The following is a 17,632-nucleotide window of genomic DNA, read 5'->3' as shown; positions in this document are numbered from 1 at the left end:
CTGTAGATTATTTAACTAGAAAGATTTTTCTGTGCTAACACTTCAGAATGGCTCTGCTACTGTTGACCAATGAAAGTAGATATTTCATTGGTATTTGTGTTTCAACTTGGATTGACTTTAAGAAGTCTCTCTGAGCACCCAAAGACAGGTAGTTTGAATCCACCAACTAACTTCTCTGTGGGAGAAAGATGAGCAGTCTCTTCTGTGCAATTAAAAATCTACTGGAGAGTCAACTATGAATAAAATCCTCCTTAGTGGAAATAAAGTGTGTATTTGTTTTTTTTAACTCCCTATAAAAATAGGTATTCCCAGTTGCTTCAAGACTATTGTATTTTAGTTTTGTCTTGAAGTTTGCCTTACTTTTGGATACAGGCAAATAAATGCCAAAAGGTTTTTTAAATGTGTCTTTTAAATCTAACTGTTCCTAGACTTCAAGGTCTCTGTGTGCTTCCTGTGTAGTTAGGGGTTTGTTTTGGGTCAAGGGAGGAGTGGAATGTGTTTTCTCCTGGGGAGAGAAAGTGGGGTCTCTTTTTGTATGTGGAGGGTGTTGTTATGTGCTAGAACCGACCCATAGCTGACCCTCCAGCAGATATTCATAGGTAGGAAATCACATGGGAGAAGTTTGCCAGCCTTTTCCTGTGGAGCAGCTGGTGGATTGGAACTTGGAACTGCATGCCTTTTGTATTCCATTGCAGCTTCTTAACCATGTAGAGGGTAAAAACTCAAAAAGCTAAAGAAAGAAAGGGATCCCCAGAAACTACTGATAGGCCAAGATTTGTTGCTCAAAAAGTATTTGTAGGTTTAATGTTCAAATTTAAAGTATTGAAATGAGTGTTTTAGAGTTACCATAAACTTACCTGTCTAATCTTTTACAACTTCTGAAACCAACAAGAGTGATCTGTCAGATTTCATACTGTGTATTTTGTGAAGCCTCAAGTTACTACTCTTGATATCCTTTATGACTTTGTACTGTTCCAAGCTGTAAGTTACCATCAGAGATTAAGTGGTAACTTCCATTCTCTGTTTCCTTTTCCCATTGTGTATGAGTTTCATGAAATACATATAATTGAGAAAGTATATGTTTAAATCCATCACATGCATTGCTTGGAGATTTTGTTTTTCTGTTGTTGTTATTTAAGTAATTTGTAAGGGAAGTTCTTGGCTGCCTTGCTTAATGTTTTCCCTTCTCCCTGTTTCCAAAGCATCAGCAACAGGTGGCCCAGGCTGTTGAGCGTGCCAAGCAGGTGACCATGGCAGAGTTGAATGCCATCATCGGGGTACGTGGCCTTCCAGGTCTACCTCCTACAGTGTGTATAACCAGCTTTCATTTCTTACTAATTTAATGGCTTATTAGATGTATGTGTGTATGTAATTTTGTATAGCTTACCGTTAATCCATTTGGATTTGATAAGGGTAACCGAGAGTCCGGGGTATGATGAAGTATATAGGGGAAAGGGATACCATAAGGAAGATAATAGGAGAGGTGTTTTAGGAGGGGAAGAGAGACATTTAATTAATAATGAAACCTACCCTATGACACTTAAAACGCCCATGTGCCCTCAGTCAAGTATAAGCTTTCTGTTAGAGTTTTCTGTCTTTTAATGGCAGGTCACTGTGAGGTTAAGAAAAGTCTCCGATCAGTTCATTTAGGTATCTTTGCTGTCCCCTTTGGCTTGCTAAAGTATTGAAGCCTACACAGCTGTTTGCACTTTCTCTTTCTTGTGCATCTTTCATGGATTCTTCAGGGTACACCAGTGAAAAGAGCTCTTCTTACCCTTGAAGAAGTGTTCATTGTCTGCCATCAGGCTCAGAGACTTCACTGGATGGGTTTCTGCCACTAGAGGTTGGGTTCAGCATGCTTGCTGCCGATGGCTTGTCAATCACAAGTCCTTTGCTCTGCATTAACAAGCCTGGTACCCTCTGCGTGAGTTCATCCCACCCCACCCGCAGGCTCCAGAAGGGTTTTTGTGTTTTCTGCCCTTCCAGGCTGAGCAAAAGAAGTAGCTGAAACAAGGGCCCATCCTTTCGGATTTTATTCATATGTGAGTGCCTTGAGCGGATTCAAATTACTCATTTATCAATTTATGTTAATTGCTTGTGAGAAGATGCCCTGCTGGTCTTTATGGTTCCCTCAGACACTTTGTAATGATAATTAGACATGCTGCTGTACGGATTAAGAGTGCCATAGTCCAGTGTTGGACACAGACAATAGAACCAGTTAATCCATCAGCACTTAAAATTACATCCCAACTGGAGATGGAGAAAAAACATAAGAGTGAAGGAGGATTAAAGAATGAGCCTCAGCTTGAAAACTCTCCTTTCATCAGTTTCTCAATTGCAGATCTGCGCTCTGAGTGCCTGTGCTAAGCTATTGGCAGTCAATTAGGTGAAATAAACTGGGAGGGTGACCTTCATTTCCTTTTAATAGCTTTTCCCTCCCTGAAATGGGGAGCTTCAGTGGATTTTCAGCTTAAATTTTATTCAAGCTGCTTTATTACACTTGACAGCTTAGCTCTGCATAAACAATTCTCCCCTCCTCCCCTTCCTCCAGATCCAGGCTCTGTGATCCCCCCCCCCCTTTAGTATCACATTTTTGACTGTTACTTAGTGGGCTCTCTAATCACATTCAACAAAAAACACAATTACATCTGCATTTGTCTGCTGCCTTCTGTACCCTTTTCTTGTGTAATGAATTGCTTTCTTTTAGAGATCAAATCAAATATTCACTGGTACTTTTGCATGTACCGTGTTTGATTAGCACAGACTAATAGCGAATTGTACTTGTAGCTCAAGCACAGAATTTTTTTAACCCAAATGAATAAGGATGGAAAAGCCTGTTTTGATTAAAGGAAAACATATGCAAAGTAGTTCTCAAGTACTTCATTAAACTTAGTGAAACATGTTTTCTGATAGGCTCTAAATTTTTATATATTATTTCTGACTGATAGAACCCTTACTTTGAAATCCACAAAGACTCTGCCCAGTGGTTGATAATTTCCTCTCTGACTGAAGACTTAGAAAGGAAAAAGTGGTACTTAACAGATGTTTAATAGGTAGTACTCATTTTAGTTGAATCTGAAAGTAAAAATAGCTCGTTCCTTTAGAAGGGCAGATGAATAGCTAATGATATGAATGGCCTTAGTCTAGGAAACATGTTGCGATTAAAAAGGCAGATTAACTAATAACGTAGCAACAATCACTTGAATCAGCTAATGGGCCCCATGAAAGACTTTGGCATGATTTTGCCATATCGGCATATTCGTTTTCTTAATTTTAGTTTTGAGATCATATATTAATAACAGAGGCTCTTTTAAAGTTTGTAGTGATCAATAATTATCTCACACCGTAAGTTTCATACTCTGCCATATGCTTGATTTTTGCATGAAAGGAGTTGTTTGCATCCTGGAAAATCGAAGTAGCATAAAATTGGGTTGACAATTCAGTGGACCTTTGCACCCGTCATTGAGCATGCAGTGTGTCAACCTGTCTCCCTAGAGGGCGGAGGTACTGAGAGGCTGTCTTCTGCACACAGCAGCTGCTGGCGGAGTAAATGCAGCCTGGTTTGATAGCAGCTGTCAGTATTGTTCAGGGACCAACTTAGGGTAAAGAACAATGGGTGAGGCCATGCTCTTAGTCTGCATTGACTTTCAGGCTAAGAAAAGAAATAGTAATTTAACGGTTTAGACATCTATTACAAGTGTGAAAGATCATCAAAGAGTACCCTTTAAAATGCAAATGAGCCGAAACATTCTCATTCCCTTTAAGGTGCAATCAAGGGACTTACTGCTTGCTTGACAGGGCTAAAGATATTTCTCTTCAGCAAACCTGTAAAAGTAAAAGCTCAAGGACACCAAGCTTCTTGATAAGCTCAACGTGTGTCCTGGCCCCTGGATGCTCTTTTAGGAGACAGGAGGTAGTGCTTCTTGTCCTTGTTGAGTGATTTAATTGTTCCCCTTGCACACTGGCATTGAGAATTGAGTTATCATAGCACACAGAAAATATTCAGTTGTAAATCTTTTCTACCACAGCGCCTACCCTCAAGTTACATAGCTTTACTGGTGTTTAAGAAATCCAGTTAAGGAGCTTTTTCAGTATATAATGGACAGAGGAACTGCTGAAATATTTTTAAGACTTTTTGGTAATAGCTTTCAATGACAGTGAATTGGATGACCAGCATTGTAACTGCAGCACTCCTTTTTCATTTTGCTTTTTTGGGCCTATTAAGTATGTTCTTGTAATAATAAAATGTATTGAATAATTGAGGATCTTAATAGGTCTAGGATTTATTAGATTTGACACAAATCACTTGTGCTTCAGAAAAAAGTTGCTTTGTACTTAGGCAACTTATTTGTTAGCTTGGGTCTTTAAATCAGGGTATTAAACAGCATTCTTAGAAAAGGAGTTGGTGTTGACTCAGTGGCAGTAGATTCTTTGTAAAAAGAGTTCTACTAAAAATATTCCAAACAAAATAAATGAACAGATGTTGTAGAATCTGTGAACTGATAGTGGCTGCTTGAAGGCAGGGAAAATTTAAAGTCTCAAGATTGTTTTCCTCCTCATTACTGGGGGAGATTTTAGAACTGAAAATGTTGTATGTTTTTAAATAATTGGCTTTAGTTGAGATTGAGATTCAACTATGTAGTATTCCATTTCCATTGAGCTTAAATCATATAATTCACATATTTATATATTCATGCATGCTTTCATGTCGCATACCCATAAATGTTGTAGTTCTGCACTTTTGAGTCAAAACTGTCTCATGCTGACCCTCCATTGGGTTTTCAGACAGTAAATGGCACAGAAAGAGATTGCTCATTTTTCACCCAAAGAGGAACTGGTGGATTCAGACCATGTTCCTTGGGATAACAGTGGAACTCCTTACCACTAAGCCACCAGAGCTCCTTCATACACGTATTTTTAAAATTAATGTGTACTTTAGTAAAATGCGCAGATCTCAAATGCCCTGTTAGGCCATTTCTAACACCTGTTTCTATGACCCTGAGAATTTTTCTTAATTTTGAAGAAAAAGAGTTCTTTTGATCTAATGTAAATGAATAATTAGCTGTATAGGTTTGTCGTTGTTATTAAGGCAGTTGTGTAGTTGTATATTCTACTTTGAGCCAAAACTGCCAGCTTCGTACTATCTTTGGTAGTTTGTATACCAGGATTTGTATTATGTTACGTAAAAAAAATGCACAGCCCTAGAATCACATGGAGGTGGGTGGGGCAGCTGGCCCTGCTGCTGATAATTCTGACATCCTACAGTAACTGAGAAGAGTACTGAATGTACCATGGACTGCCAAGAAAACAAATAGATTCATCCTACAGAGGGTTAAACCAGGCTGCTCCTTGGAGGCAAGGATTCTGGGGTTTCGCCTGACATACTTTGGACATGTTGTAAGGAGAGACAGGTCTTTGGAGAGGGACATCATGCTGGGCAGAGTGGAGGGGACAGCGCAGGAGGGGAAGACCCTCTATGAGGTGGATTGATTCAGTGACTGGGGTAATCGGGATGGATGTGTCAGAAGCAATGAGATTGGCACGGGATAGAGCAGGGTTTAGGGCTGTTGTACATAGGGTCGCTATGAGTCGCAAGCGACTCGACGGCACATAACAGCAAAAAACAATAACAACAGTAACTGAACCTCTGTCCATGTCTCTGTCTATAGAGAAGTAATGCCTTCCACCTTGGAGGGCTTCAGTGAGGATGCGATGTGGTCCGGCAACCTTCAGACCTAGCATGTGGTCTCTGCTTCTTGAGTGCCTGTAGTCAGGCATTTATGAGCTGACTCCCATCAGGTCTTTTCTAATGGTCCCATGATGCCAGCATTCACGGCCAACCCTACCAAATTCATTTCTACCATTACGTTTTCATGCATGAATGATGTAGAAGGATATAGCAGTGGAAATTCCTTCCTAGTCAGCTTTTGATTAAAAAACCTAAAGTTCCAAATTGAGGAGGGAAAGTTTTAAAACAGATGACTAAACACTGTGAGCACACGGTATTAACTGACTTCCTTTCTCAACACAGAGCAGAGAGCAGAATGGTGATGTCTTTGCTGGCACTGTGGGATTAAGTGCATCAGTGTGTTAGAATTGGGGACAGGGACAGGGGCTTGGAACAGAAGTCAAAGCCAAGTGTTTTCAGACTCCCTGACACAAACTTAATGGGGGAAAAAAATTGAGTAGTTTTTCTCTCAGTTATAGGGATCTCTGGTGGCCTAGTGGATAAGGGTTGTGCTGCCAAACTAAAGGCAGGTGGTTCACATTAGCTAGCAACTCTAGGAGGGAAAGATGGACATAAACTCATGAAGTCTGTAGCCTCTGAAGACCTGAGATTACTTAGGAACTGGTTCCATCTTGACAGCAGTGAACAGTAACTCGGAGCAAAGCCTCTGACCTTTAAAAACTCAAGAAGATGGGAGTTAGAATAGGCAACCTTGCTTTCCTTGTTTTATTTATTTGTGTGTAATCTGATTGTGGGACAGACCACCAGCTACTCATATGCAAGTTCAAGCTGAAGTTGAGGAAAATTAAGTCCATGGGAACCAAAATTTGATCTTAAGTCTGTCCCACTCAAATTTCAAAACCATCTCAGGAATAGGTTTGTGGCCTTGAGCACCAATGAGCATAGACCAAATGAGCTCTGGGAGGATATCAAGAAAATCATCCATGAGGAATGCAAAAGATCATACAAAGGTTGAAAAAGAAGAAAAGACCAAGATGGATGTCAGATGAGACTCTGAATATTGCGTTAGAGCGCTGAGAAGCCAAAGCTAAAGGAAGAAATCAAAGAGCTGAACAGAAAATTTCAAAAGGCAGCTCGGGACGACAGATCAAGATACTATAATGAAATGTGCAGAGAGCTGGAGTCAGAAAATCAAAAGGGCCGGACTCACTTAACGTTTCTTAAGCTGAAGAAGTTGAAAAACAAATTCAAGCCACGGGTGGCACTACTTAAGGATAGTTTGGATAGAATGTTACATGATCAAAAGAAGATGGAAGGAGTACACAGAGTCACTGTATCAGAAGGAATTGGCTGACAGAGAGGAATTTAATGAAATAACCTATGAGCAAGAGCTTATGGTGATAAAGGAGGAAGTTTAAGTTGCTCTGAAGGAATTGGCAAAACCAAGGCTCCAGGAGTTGACAGCATAACAGTTGATTTATTTCAATAAACAGGTCTGCCCTGGATGTGCTCACTAAGTTGTGCCAAGAAATCTGGAGGACAGCCAGCTGGCCAACTGACTGGAAGAGATCGATATTTGTTCCCATTCTAAAGAAAGGTGACTCAACAGAGTGTGGAAATTAATGAACAATATCATTAATATCACATGCAAGCAAGATTCTGCTGAAAATTATCCAAAAACGTTTGGAACACTATGTCAACAGAGAACTGCCAGATACAGGCTGGATTTAGAAGAGGTCATGTGACACTAGGGATAATGTAGCTAATGTTAGATGGATCTTGGCAACAAGCAGAGAATCCCAGAAGAATGTCTTATCTGTGCTTCATTGACTATGCAAAGGCTTTTGACTGTGTGGATCACAACAAGCTATGGCTGACTCTGAGAATCCCAGAACATTTGATTGTGCTAATGTGAAACCTACACTTTGACCAAGAGGCAGTCGTCAGAACAGATCAAGGAGACACTACATGGGTCAAAATCAAGAAGGGGGGTCGTCAGGTATGTATTCTGTCTTCATACCTTTTAAATCTGTATGCAGAACAGATCATCTGAGACGCTGGGCTGTACCAGGGGGAATGTGGCATCAGGATTGGTGGAAGAGTCCTCAACAACCTGCGTTATGCAGATGTCACAACCCTGCTTGCTGAAACTGAGGAGGACCTGAAGCGCTTGCTGCAGAGGGTCAAGGACTGCAGGCTTCAATATGGATTGAAGCTCAACATCAAGAAAACAAAGATTCTCACCACTGGGCCAATTGGCAGCATCAGTATGGATGGTGAAGAGATTGAGATTGTTAATAGTTTTAGTTTACTTGGCTCTACAGTCAGGTACCAGCACACTCTAGGTACCAGCAGCCAGGAAATAAAGAGACTAATGGCATTGGGAGAGTCAGCTGTGAGGATCCTCGCAAGAGTACTGAAGAGCAACGATGTCAGGCTGGAGACTAAGGTGTGCCTGATCCAGGCTATAGTCTTTGCAGTTAAGTGCTATGCATCGCAGAGTTGGACAGTGACTAGGGATGATAGAGAATTGATACCTTTGAGCTCTGATACTGGAGAAGAGTGTTGAATATACCATGTACTGCTAGGATAACAAACAGGTTTGTCCTGGGGAGGGTGAAGCCGGAATGCTCCTTGGAGGAAAGAATTCTGAAGCTTCGTCTGACTTACTTTGAGCATGTTGCAAGGAGGGACTGGTCCTTGGAGAGGGACATCATGTTTGGGAGAGTGGAGGGATGGCGCAGGAGAGGAAGACCCTCGATGAGGTGGATTGGTTCTGTGAGTGGAGTGGTGGGAATACTGAGTGTGTTTGAGACGGCGAGGTTGGGGCTCTTGTACATAGGGTCGCTATGAGTTGCAAGCGACTCAATGGCACATAACAACAACAATCTAATTTATTTTCCATGAATAAACTTCTGTCAAGGCCTCTGGGGCCCCAATTATTGGTCAGATTTAGATATCCCTGCTTCATAAAAAAAATTTATAATTTTCTGTGGTTTTTAAAATCTTAGTATGGCATCTGTGTAGTCCAGGGTATTTGTTTTGTGATGACTGATGAGAATGGTTTTTGTGTGGGTGGTGGCTCAATATCTAGATTACTGATGGGTGTGTGAGTGTGAAAGAAGTCTTTCAGACTGCCTGTGCTTTAGAGATTGAATTGTAGACCTAAAGTACTCTCCACAGGTTCATGAGTTGATTGGTTTAAGGATTAGCAAAATGTTGGATTATTTTTCTCCTTTGACTGTAGCTGTCAGCTATCTATGGGATTGTGGTGTGTGAAGTTTAAGAGGATGAGGTTAGCCTCTTATTCTTATGAGTAGGCAGCTAATCCCTGGAAAGCCCATCAATAACTGAGCTTCAGGTTTCTTTATAAAACAAATTCACCCTAGGAGAATAATGCATATCCTGCTACTAAGAGCAGAAGACAAAATGAGTAAAACAAACAAGTAGTCTTCCAATTCAGCTTGAATGTCTAGTGACACAACCTCTATTTAAATTCTAATAGCCTTTACTACATTTCCAAGGGGAAGAAGCAGTATTGCAAAGAAGTTTTCTGTATCTCCTCAGTCACCTTTGGCTAAATGTGTTTGTTACTGAGAATTGAGCTGAGTATCTTTCTGACAAAAGCAGAGCTTGGCCTCAAAGTAGGAAGTTTTTCTGTCTAGGCAAGATGCTTTTTTTAGAAAGTAGAAAAATTACTGATGCATTGTTCACATTTCCAAATGGATTTTGTATACTTATTTTTCCACATATTTTTATTTGATTTTTATATGCTGCCTTGGGAAAAATAATTGCAGTGTTTCCCCTCTGGGTTTTCAGGGTGAGAAACTTTAATCCCAAAATAGAGAGTAGAGTCTCTTAGGAATTAATTTTGTGTTGTATGTTGATTTTTTACTTCTTTTCCAATTGAGTTATAATTTATATACCATGTTATTCTCTTGTTTAAGATATCACTTTATACACAAAAGTGCTTAAAGCCGTGAACTGTCACCACTATCTAATTCCAGAATATTCCCATCACTTCGGGAGTTACCAGCCATCCCACCTACCAGTAATCTCCTTTGTTCCTGTGGATTTTTCTTGTGCGGACATTTCTTACAAATGCAGTAGGGAGCTCTGGTGGTAAGGAGTTGCACTACCCTTGATCTACCAGTTTCTTTGGAGGTGATTTAAAGCATCTGAAAACCTGCTGGAAGATCAGCTATGAATCAGTTCCGAGTTGATAGTAATGAACAGTAGCAAATATACAATAATTAGCATTTCCTATCTGGCTGCTTTTATTAAGGGAAATATTTTTAAGTTTTGACAGTATTGTAGCATGCATCAGTATTTTTTCTTTAACTTCATGTCCTTTGTGGGTAATATATTATTGAATAGGTATACCACATTTGTTTATCTGTTCATCAGTTGATGATGGAACTTTGTTTCCACATTTTGGCCTTCATGTTGCTGTAAATACTTACGTACATACAGGGTTTTGTATGGTTTTTATAGATTTTTTGTTCTTTTAAGCATATACCTACAAGTGGAATTGAGATACACACACACACACACACACACACACTTATTTTATATAATAATACATACACTATTTCCTACATAATGTTTATAGTAATTCTCTGTTTAACCCTTTTAGGACTAGACAGACTATTTTTCAAAACAGCTGCAGCATTTTACATTCCCACCAGTAGTGTTTGTGAGTTCCAGTTTTTCTACATCTTTTCTAACATTTCCAACTGGGTGGTGGTTGGTTTTTTATTCTAGTCATCCTTGTGGATGTGAAATAGTATCTCATTGTGGTTTTGATCTGCATTTATTTTCCTGATAGTGATGCGGAACATCTCTTCATTTGTATTAAGTGGTTTTGAAGAATGTGTAAATATGGACTTTAAAAATGTATTCTGTTTGACCTTTAAATCATCAGACTCAGAGAGTGTGGGCAGCTCTGAGTTACCTAGCAAGGCAGGATGGACGTGCAGGGGGAGCTGTGTGAATGAGCCAACTTGCAGCAGGATTAGAATATAGAGAAAATGAAGCCAGTTGTCCTCAAGTTGTTTCCAGTTCTTGGGTGCCGAATGTGTCAGATTAGAGTGAATTCATGGTGTTTTAATGACTGATTATTATTATTTTTTTTTTTTTAGAAACAAGAAGCCTTTATTTTGAAAGGAGAGTTCTAAAGGGGTGGGTGGGAACCGCCAGCCTTTTAACTAGTAGTCCAGTACTTAACAGTCTGTGTACTCCTAGGAGTAGGGTTGAGTTCAGACCCTTCTTGGAAGTTTTAGTTCTGTACCCTGGCAGCCTGCCTGCAGATAGGCCTTCTTTTTGCTTCTGTGTGTCAGTTCGTCTGTGTGCTTCTGTTATAAGGTGGAGCCTTTCAAGGAGAAGTTCTTTTTTTTTATTATTATTATTATTACAAGGAGAAGTTCTTCTTCTCCTTATTATTACAAGGAGAAGTTCTTCTTCTTATCATCATCATCATCTTTATGTAGTTAAGAATTCTTGGCCCCAGAAGCCATGTCTGCCCATTTGTCTCCCTTGCCCCTCTTCTTGGGAGAGCTTGTTCACATAATGGGAGATTTCTCTGCTAAATTCTGCAGTAGTGTTCTTGATGGTTCTGCTGCCAGCACCCCTTTCCCACTTATTTACCATATACATACCGGTTTTCTTTTTCCTGCAGTCTCCTTAGATAAGCTCTGAGTGTTCTAAAGAACAAGTAAAGCACAGAAATCAGGGAAGAGTGGTCTGGAAAGAACTGTCAACAAATGTTATTATTTTTATTTTTTTTTAAAGTGTTTAAATACCAACTGCTATAAATGCCACTTATTCTTTTAGCATTAGAGATGCCATTTGGGAGCATGGATTTTAATTGTGGCTGAGTTAAGTATGTGATCTTTATAAACTAGCTTCTTGGAGTTGTATAAAGTGGGTTGTATTTCAGAAATGAGAGCTGTTTCAGTGCCTCATGGAGCTAGGTGGCTTCCATCTCATGAGGGTGAAGCTGTGCTGGCCTTTTTCTTTCCTAGTCGTGTGGGCAGCTGTATGAGCTGTACCTGTGTTACAGGAACAAAAGTGTGGAAACCACTGGCACATCACCTTACAACCTTGACTATGAATAGCAGTTGATTTGACTGCAATACTATAATTGATCTGCACTGCATTGCGTAAAATGGGAATTCAAATTCTCAGTGTGTGAATTCAAATTCTCAGTGTGTGTCTGTTGTTTGACACAGATGAGATTGCTTTATTCCTTGTGGGTTTTAGGTATCAGTAACTCATGGGTTGACATTTGTTTTACTTGTCTCATTCCCAGCCTACTCAGATTGTTTGGGTAAGAGCAAGTTCATTGTCTCCTCCCCAAACCTAAACTTTGCCATGAACCATGTATAACAGCACCAGTATATGTAAGTATGCAAGGCAGTACTTTACCAAATTGTTAGAAAGTAAAAATAGTGTATTTGTTTATTTTGGAATTGTTAATCAAGCCATCTCTAGAAAGCAGATGTTCATGTTTTGAGTTGTGACAAGGTGCTTGAATGCTGATGAAGGAACAGTGAATATTTGAATATGTTTGAAAGTATTTTTATTTTGTAAATAACACTTTGGTAATCCACTTGGCATGTAGGAGCACAATTCAGGCTTAATCTGGTCCAGGGTTTTTCAGCAGCCCTGGCACTACTGTCGTTTGGGCTTTGTGATTCTTAGTTGTAGAGGGCTGTCCTGGGTGTTGTAGAGTGCTTCTGAAGCTTCACTGACCTCTGCCTTCCCCAAGAAGACAACTAAAACATTGTCCAGCCATTGCCAGATGGCCCCATGTGGGTCCCTGGTCACTAGCCTGAGAAACACAGCTATTTTGCATAAAACTACCATTGTTCATTAAAGATGCCTTTTCTAATAATAGTTTTATAAGAGTGTGTGTGTGTGTGTGTTATGCTCTATGCAGACATGCGTGTAAATGTTTATAAGTTAATTTTCTTTGAGGCATTACCTTATTGTTGCAGAAGAATTTGGGACTTAGTTTGGAAGCTCTGGTGAAACTTGTCTATCCTGGGTGACCTGCCAATATTTACAATACTAGTGGCATAGCTTCCGCTTATGTTACCATCTGAGTTACCACAGTGCAGCAAACTGTGCAGTACCCATAGAAATAAGCATAAAACAGGCAGACACACAAATACCATTAAGCAGACAAGCAATGATGGCAAATAGAAAACAAGCCCTCTTGCCTAGGACAGTGTATCTGCCAGTCCAATGAAGGATTGGAATTGGGTATTCAGTTAGTTCAGGGTTTCTGGCCTTTTTAGCGGTGACCAAGACCCTGAGCTGTGAGCCAGGTCTCAGGTGGTACCTCTCGGCCTAGGGGTGTGCCATGGGGCAGGCACCAAGCCTGAGCTGCCCTGTGTGGTGAGAAATGATTTTTAGCCAATCTAAGGGATGATGGGTGCAGGCAGAAGCCTTAGTAGGAGGTGGCTCGGAAACCTTATAACACGGATGTGCCTTATACTTACTTTATGGTTTCTGTGAGTTTGGTTTGATTTTTAGAATGGATGGTTGGAAGATTGAATTTTTCCACATTATAACTGTGTTTGGAGCTTTGGTAGCGGAGTGGTAAGAAGCTGTGCTACAATCCTGAAGGCACACAGTTCGAATCCCCTAGCTGCTCAATGGGAGAAGGATGGGCAGTCTTCTCCCATGCGATTAACTGAAAACTCGCTGGAGGGTCATTTATGACTTGAAGGTATACAGCAACCACCACCATTTTTTTAAAACACAGTTTTAAAAAATTAAAGTGCAGGTTTTAGACATTGAAGGGTAAATGTAGAGTTTTATCTTAAAAATTAACTTCTTGTTGATTAAGTATTTACTTCTGAAAGAAGCCAGAGACATATTTGTTTAATCTTTATTCTTTGCAAACATACTTGCAAGAGAATAGGAGCAAATTATGGCTCTCTTTTTAGATCTAGGGATGGGCACTGGGGAGTTGAGACTAGAATTGGTGACTTTTTGCATTTCTTCTAGGGCTGCTGTAACACAGCAGCAGAGAGTGGCAGACTTAACGCAAAAATATGTTGTCTTTGTGGTTCTGGCGGTTAGTAGTCTGAATCCAGGGCTTCATGTTTTTTCTCTGAAGGCTCTCAAGGAAATATCCTTTCTTGTTTCTCTCCTACTTCTGGTAGTAGCAGGGGTTCTGGCATAGGCTGCAGTGTAAATCCATCTTCACCTGGCTGTTTCTCAGAAGGTCTGTTCTCATATGAGGACTGTATTCAGACCCACTCTGACTTCTTGTGAACTGTTGATAGACTTTGTTTCTAAATAGTGTCACATCACAGTTACAGAGGTTAGAACTTCTCAGGTACATCACTCAGATCATATTAGCACTCATCAGTAGCAGAGCTAGGCATAAACTCCTGTTTATGAATGCTGTATCAAGCACAACCCCTGAAGGGGGGCTTAGCACTGAATATGGGGGCAGGAACAGTCCCATGGCAGAATTCACAGTTTCTCTGCTAAAATTATCAGTGTCGTTAATATTACATTAAGTAAAGTTTTGCTGAAGGTAATTAAGAAGTAGTTGTAGCAGTACATTTTTAGGGAACTGCCAAAAATTCAAACCTGATTCAGAGGAGAATGTGGATCAAGGGATAACGTTCGTTACTAATGTCAGATGCATGTTGGTGAAAGTAATAAATACCAGAAAGATGTTTGCCAATATTTTATTGACTGTACAAAGGTAGTCAGTATTATCATTACAGACTGTGTAGAACATTGCAACAAAAAGAGAATCTAGAATATTACATTGTCCTCTTTTGACACTTAAATGTACATCTGAAGGGTGCCATTTGGACCCAACAAGAGGATGCTGTGTGTCAAATCAGGAAAGATGTGCTTTAAAGTCATTCCCTTTCACTATATTGGGATATATGAAGAAAATGCAGCATCAGGATTGGAGGAAGACTTACTAACAAACTATGGTACAAAGATGACACAGTCTTGCTTTTAGTCTAACTAAAAGCTAAGAAGAATTGAAGCACTTATCAGTGAAGATCAGAGAAGGAATAACCACAACTCAACATAAAGAAATAAAGAAATATTTATAACTAGACCAATAAACATAAATAATAAACAAAAGAAATTGACTTTGTCAGGAATGTCCCTTTAGATTACTTGGATTAACAGAAGCAGCAGTCAAGAAAGGAAAGAAACACGTTGCATCGGGCAGATCTGCCAAGATGATGCATGCCTACCTACAGAAGGTGGACGACGAGTAAAGATGAGCCACAGCTAATTAATGTCTTTGAATTATGGTGTTAGTGAAGAATATAGACTGTACTGAGGACTACCAGGAAAAGAAACGAGTCCGTCTTAGAAGAACTTCAGCCAGAATGCTTTTTGTAGATGACCATGGTGAGACTTCATCTCACATATGTTGCATGTTATCAGGAAGAACCAGTCCATGGAGCAGGACATGAGGAGAAGATGACGCCGACCTTCTCCCTGATGGCTGGGCGCAGACATGGTGGCAGTGGGGAGGTGAGGTAGAGCTGGCATTGTTTCGTTCTGTTGTACGTGGAGTCAGTTATGAATTGGAATTGATGTGAGGACTTGGAACTCCACCACTGACATGTGGGAGTCTAGCATTCAATTTCCAGCCAGCACACCTCGTGTATATCTCTAGAGTGCTGTGGATTCATGATACTTGAAGACTAAGGTGACTAAGAAGAAAGATGATCTTTTGAAAAGCAACTCATGATAGCCTTCTGGATCACAGTGGTCTGGTCCACAGCCAGTTGAGGGGTGGCTCTGGGTGGTGCAGCTTTTTATTGTATTGTACATGGGATCGGCATGCGGCGCAGGGAGAAACAAACAACTTAGTCTGTCATCTGTGAGATGATAGTGATGTCCACACTCTCTTTGCAGGCGTATTCTGAGCTCAGTCTGGATATTGGCATGAGATTGTGAGCACTGGCCACCAGCATAGCATAGAGTGAGAGGGAATAGTACCACAGCAGCTTTAGTAACTGTGATCCACTTCACTACTTGCTGCTGCTTCTAGGTTAGTATAGTTTTTATTTTAAAATTTTCCCAATAGCAAAGCTGAAGTTGAAGAAGCCAATTCTAGTAGTAGATAGTAAGGTGTTCCTTTCCAGATTTTGGAGGACAAATACCCAAGTAGCAGTTTTATTTTTCTCATTTATACAATGAGAAATATTTTCTTTTTTTAAAATTTTTTGTTGTGTACCATTGAATCAGATCCAACTGGCACAGGAGGAGATTGCTCCTCCTTCTCCAGTGGACCATCTGGTGGATTCGAATAGCACGCTTTCGGGATTGCAGTGCAGCTTCTTGCCACAGTGCCACCAGAGCTCCCTGAGGCTGTTGAATTTCTTTTGAGCATGATTAAGCCTCCATGTTGTATTTAACTCTTTTATATCTACATCACAGCTTTGGTGAAGCCCTTTTATCACAGACCTTCATCTCTCCAGTAATATGTCAGAATCTGCTTTCTAGCTCCTCTTTGTGAAAGCTAATTCAGAGTTTGAGAATGCTTTCTTTCTTTTATCCAAATACTACCTGTCTCTGTGTGTGGATATCCTGGGAATTGCAGAAGAACAAATATGTCTTGGAAAAAGTGCTCCCGCGTGCCCTTTAGAGAAAAGGATGGTGAAACTTTGTCTCACATGCTTTTGTCATGTTAGGAGAGGCCAGTCCTTGGAAAGGGACATCATGCTTGGGAAGCGGAGGATCAGTGAAAGAGTTGGAAGACCCTTAACGAGGTGAATTGACACATAGCGGAGATGGTGAGGATGGCCCAGGATACGACAGTACTAAAATCTGTTGTTTATAAGATCACTGGGAGTTGCAGCTGATGCTGTGGCACATAACAACAATGTAGTTCCACAAATGAGTTTGTGCTCGGATTCTGAGAGGTGGGTCTTTTGAATCCACTCAAAGGTGCCTTCTTCAGTGGAATAGTGTCCTGTCCATGTACTTCCACCAGGTCACAGCCACTGACTGCTCTGGAACATACTCTGCTCTGACACCTACTGAGTGACTGGATTGAAGACAACAGTAACCAGGGTTCTGCCCCTCCCTCCCCTGTGTTTGCTCTGACAAGAAATCCACCTCTGAAGTCTTCTGGTGATTCCTTCCTCTTTTGGTGTTTTGAGAGGTGCCCTCCATGCTGTGGTTAAATTTCTTCCCCTCTGCTTATCCTCTCTCCCCTTCCTTTAATCAATGCTGTGCTTAATTACCCTGCTGCTCTTGCTTGTGTATGCATGGCTGCACTCCCCACCCCCAAAGCCGGACATAGCTCTGACTCTCCACGTAATGATAGTAATTGCGGGAGGGCAGACCTGCTCCTCATTCTTCTTCCAGCACATTTCTTATGGCAGGTGTCTGGTTTCTAATTAAGTGCTAATGAGCATGCCCAGTGGACCGTGACACTGCTGCCAGCTCCTTCAGTTTTATGTCTCACTACTGCTGAGCTCTTAAAAGGTGACAGAGCAAGAATTAGTGTAGCTGTGATGACAGCAAGGTGATTTTATATGCTCAGAAATTGTTATTATGATAACAGATGAGGAATGATTATACATACTTTTTGTGACTAGGTTCAATGCAGCGTGTGTGTGTGTGTGTGTGTGTGTGTGATAATTAGAACTATGCTCACTTTGGAAGAGTTGAAAATTTAAGAAGGAAGGTTATCTCTTCAAACCTTTATTAAAGATGTTAAATGTGCCTGTAAACTGTCTAGTTACCAAAGTGACTGCTTCTGGGTATCAGTGATGCTGTGTTCTTTGACTTTTCTGGGTGGGTAGCATGGTTTGGGTTGAGTTGAAGATAAATGTTCTAGGTGGAAATAACCAGAGATCTTACCTGCAAATTTAGTGTATTCACTACATGAAAGAAGGAAAGATAAAAAGGAGTAATTGACTGCCCGGGAAATGA

General features: G+C 40.5%; 1 protein-coding gene across 6 annotated transcripts in view; it reads left to right on the top strand.

Annotated features, from left to right (window-relative positions):
• Positions 1-17,632, top strand: part of TLE1 (transducin-like enhancer of split 1 (E(sp1) homolog, Drosophila)) — a 134,796-nt gene that overhangs the window by 33,140 nt on the left and 84,024 nt on the right. For all 6 annotated transcript variants that reach the window (XM_006900201.1, XM_006900204.1, XM_006900206.1 and 3 more), the window contains exon 6: positions 1,203-1,277. In XM_006900201.1, coding sequence (XP_006900263.1) covers positions 1,203-1,277 — 75 coding nt within the window. The remainder of the gene's footprint in view (positions 1-1,202; positions 1,278-17,632) is intronic.

Source organism: Elephantulus edwardii, unplaced genomic scaffold (assembly GCF_000299155.1).
Source record: "Elephantulus edwardii isolate Elephantulus edwardi_28Jun2011 unplaced genomic scaffold, EleEdw1.0 scaffold00277, whole genome shotgun sequence".
In the NCBI taxonomy this organism is placed as follows: Eukaryota; Metazoa; Chordata; class Mammalia; order Macroscelidea; family Macroscelididae; genus Elephantulus; species Elephantulus edwardii.
Note: the sequence above shows the minus strand (reverse complement) of the source record. Positions and strands in the feature narration are given on the sequence as shown.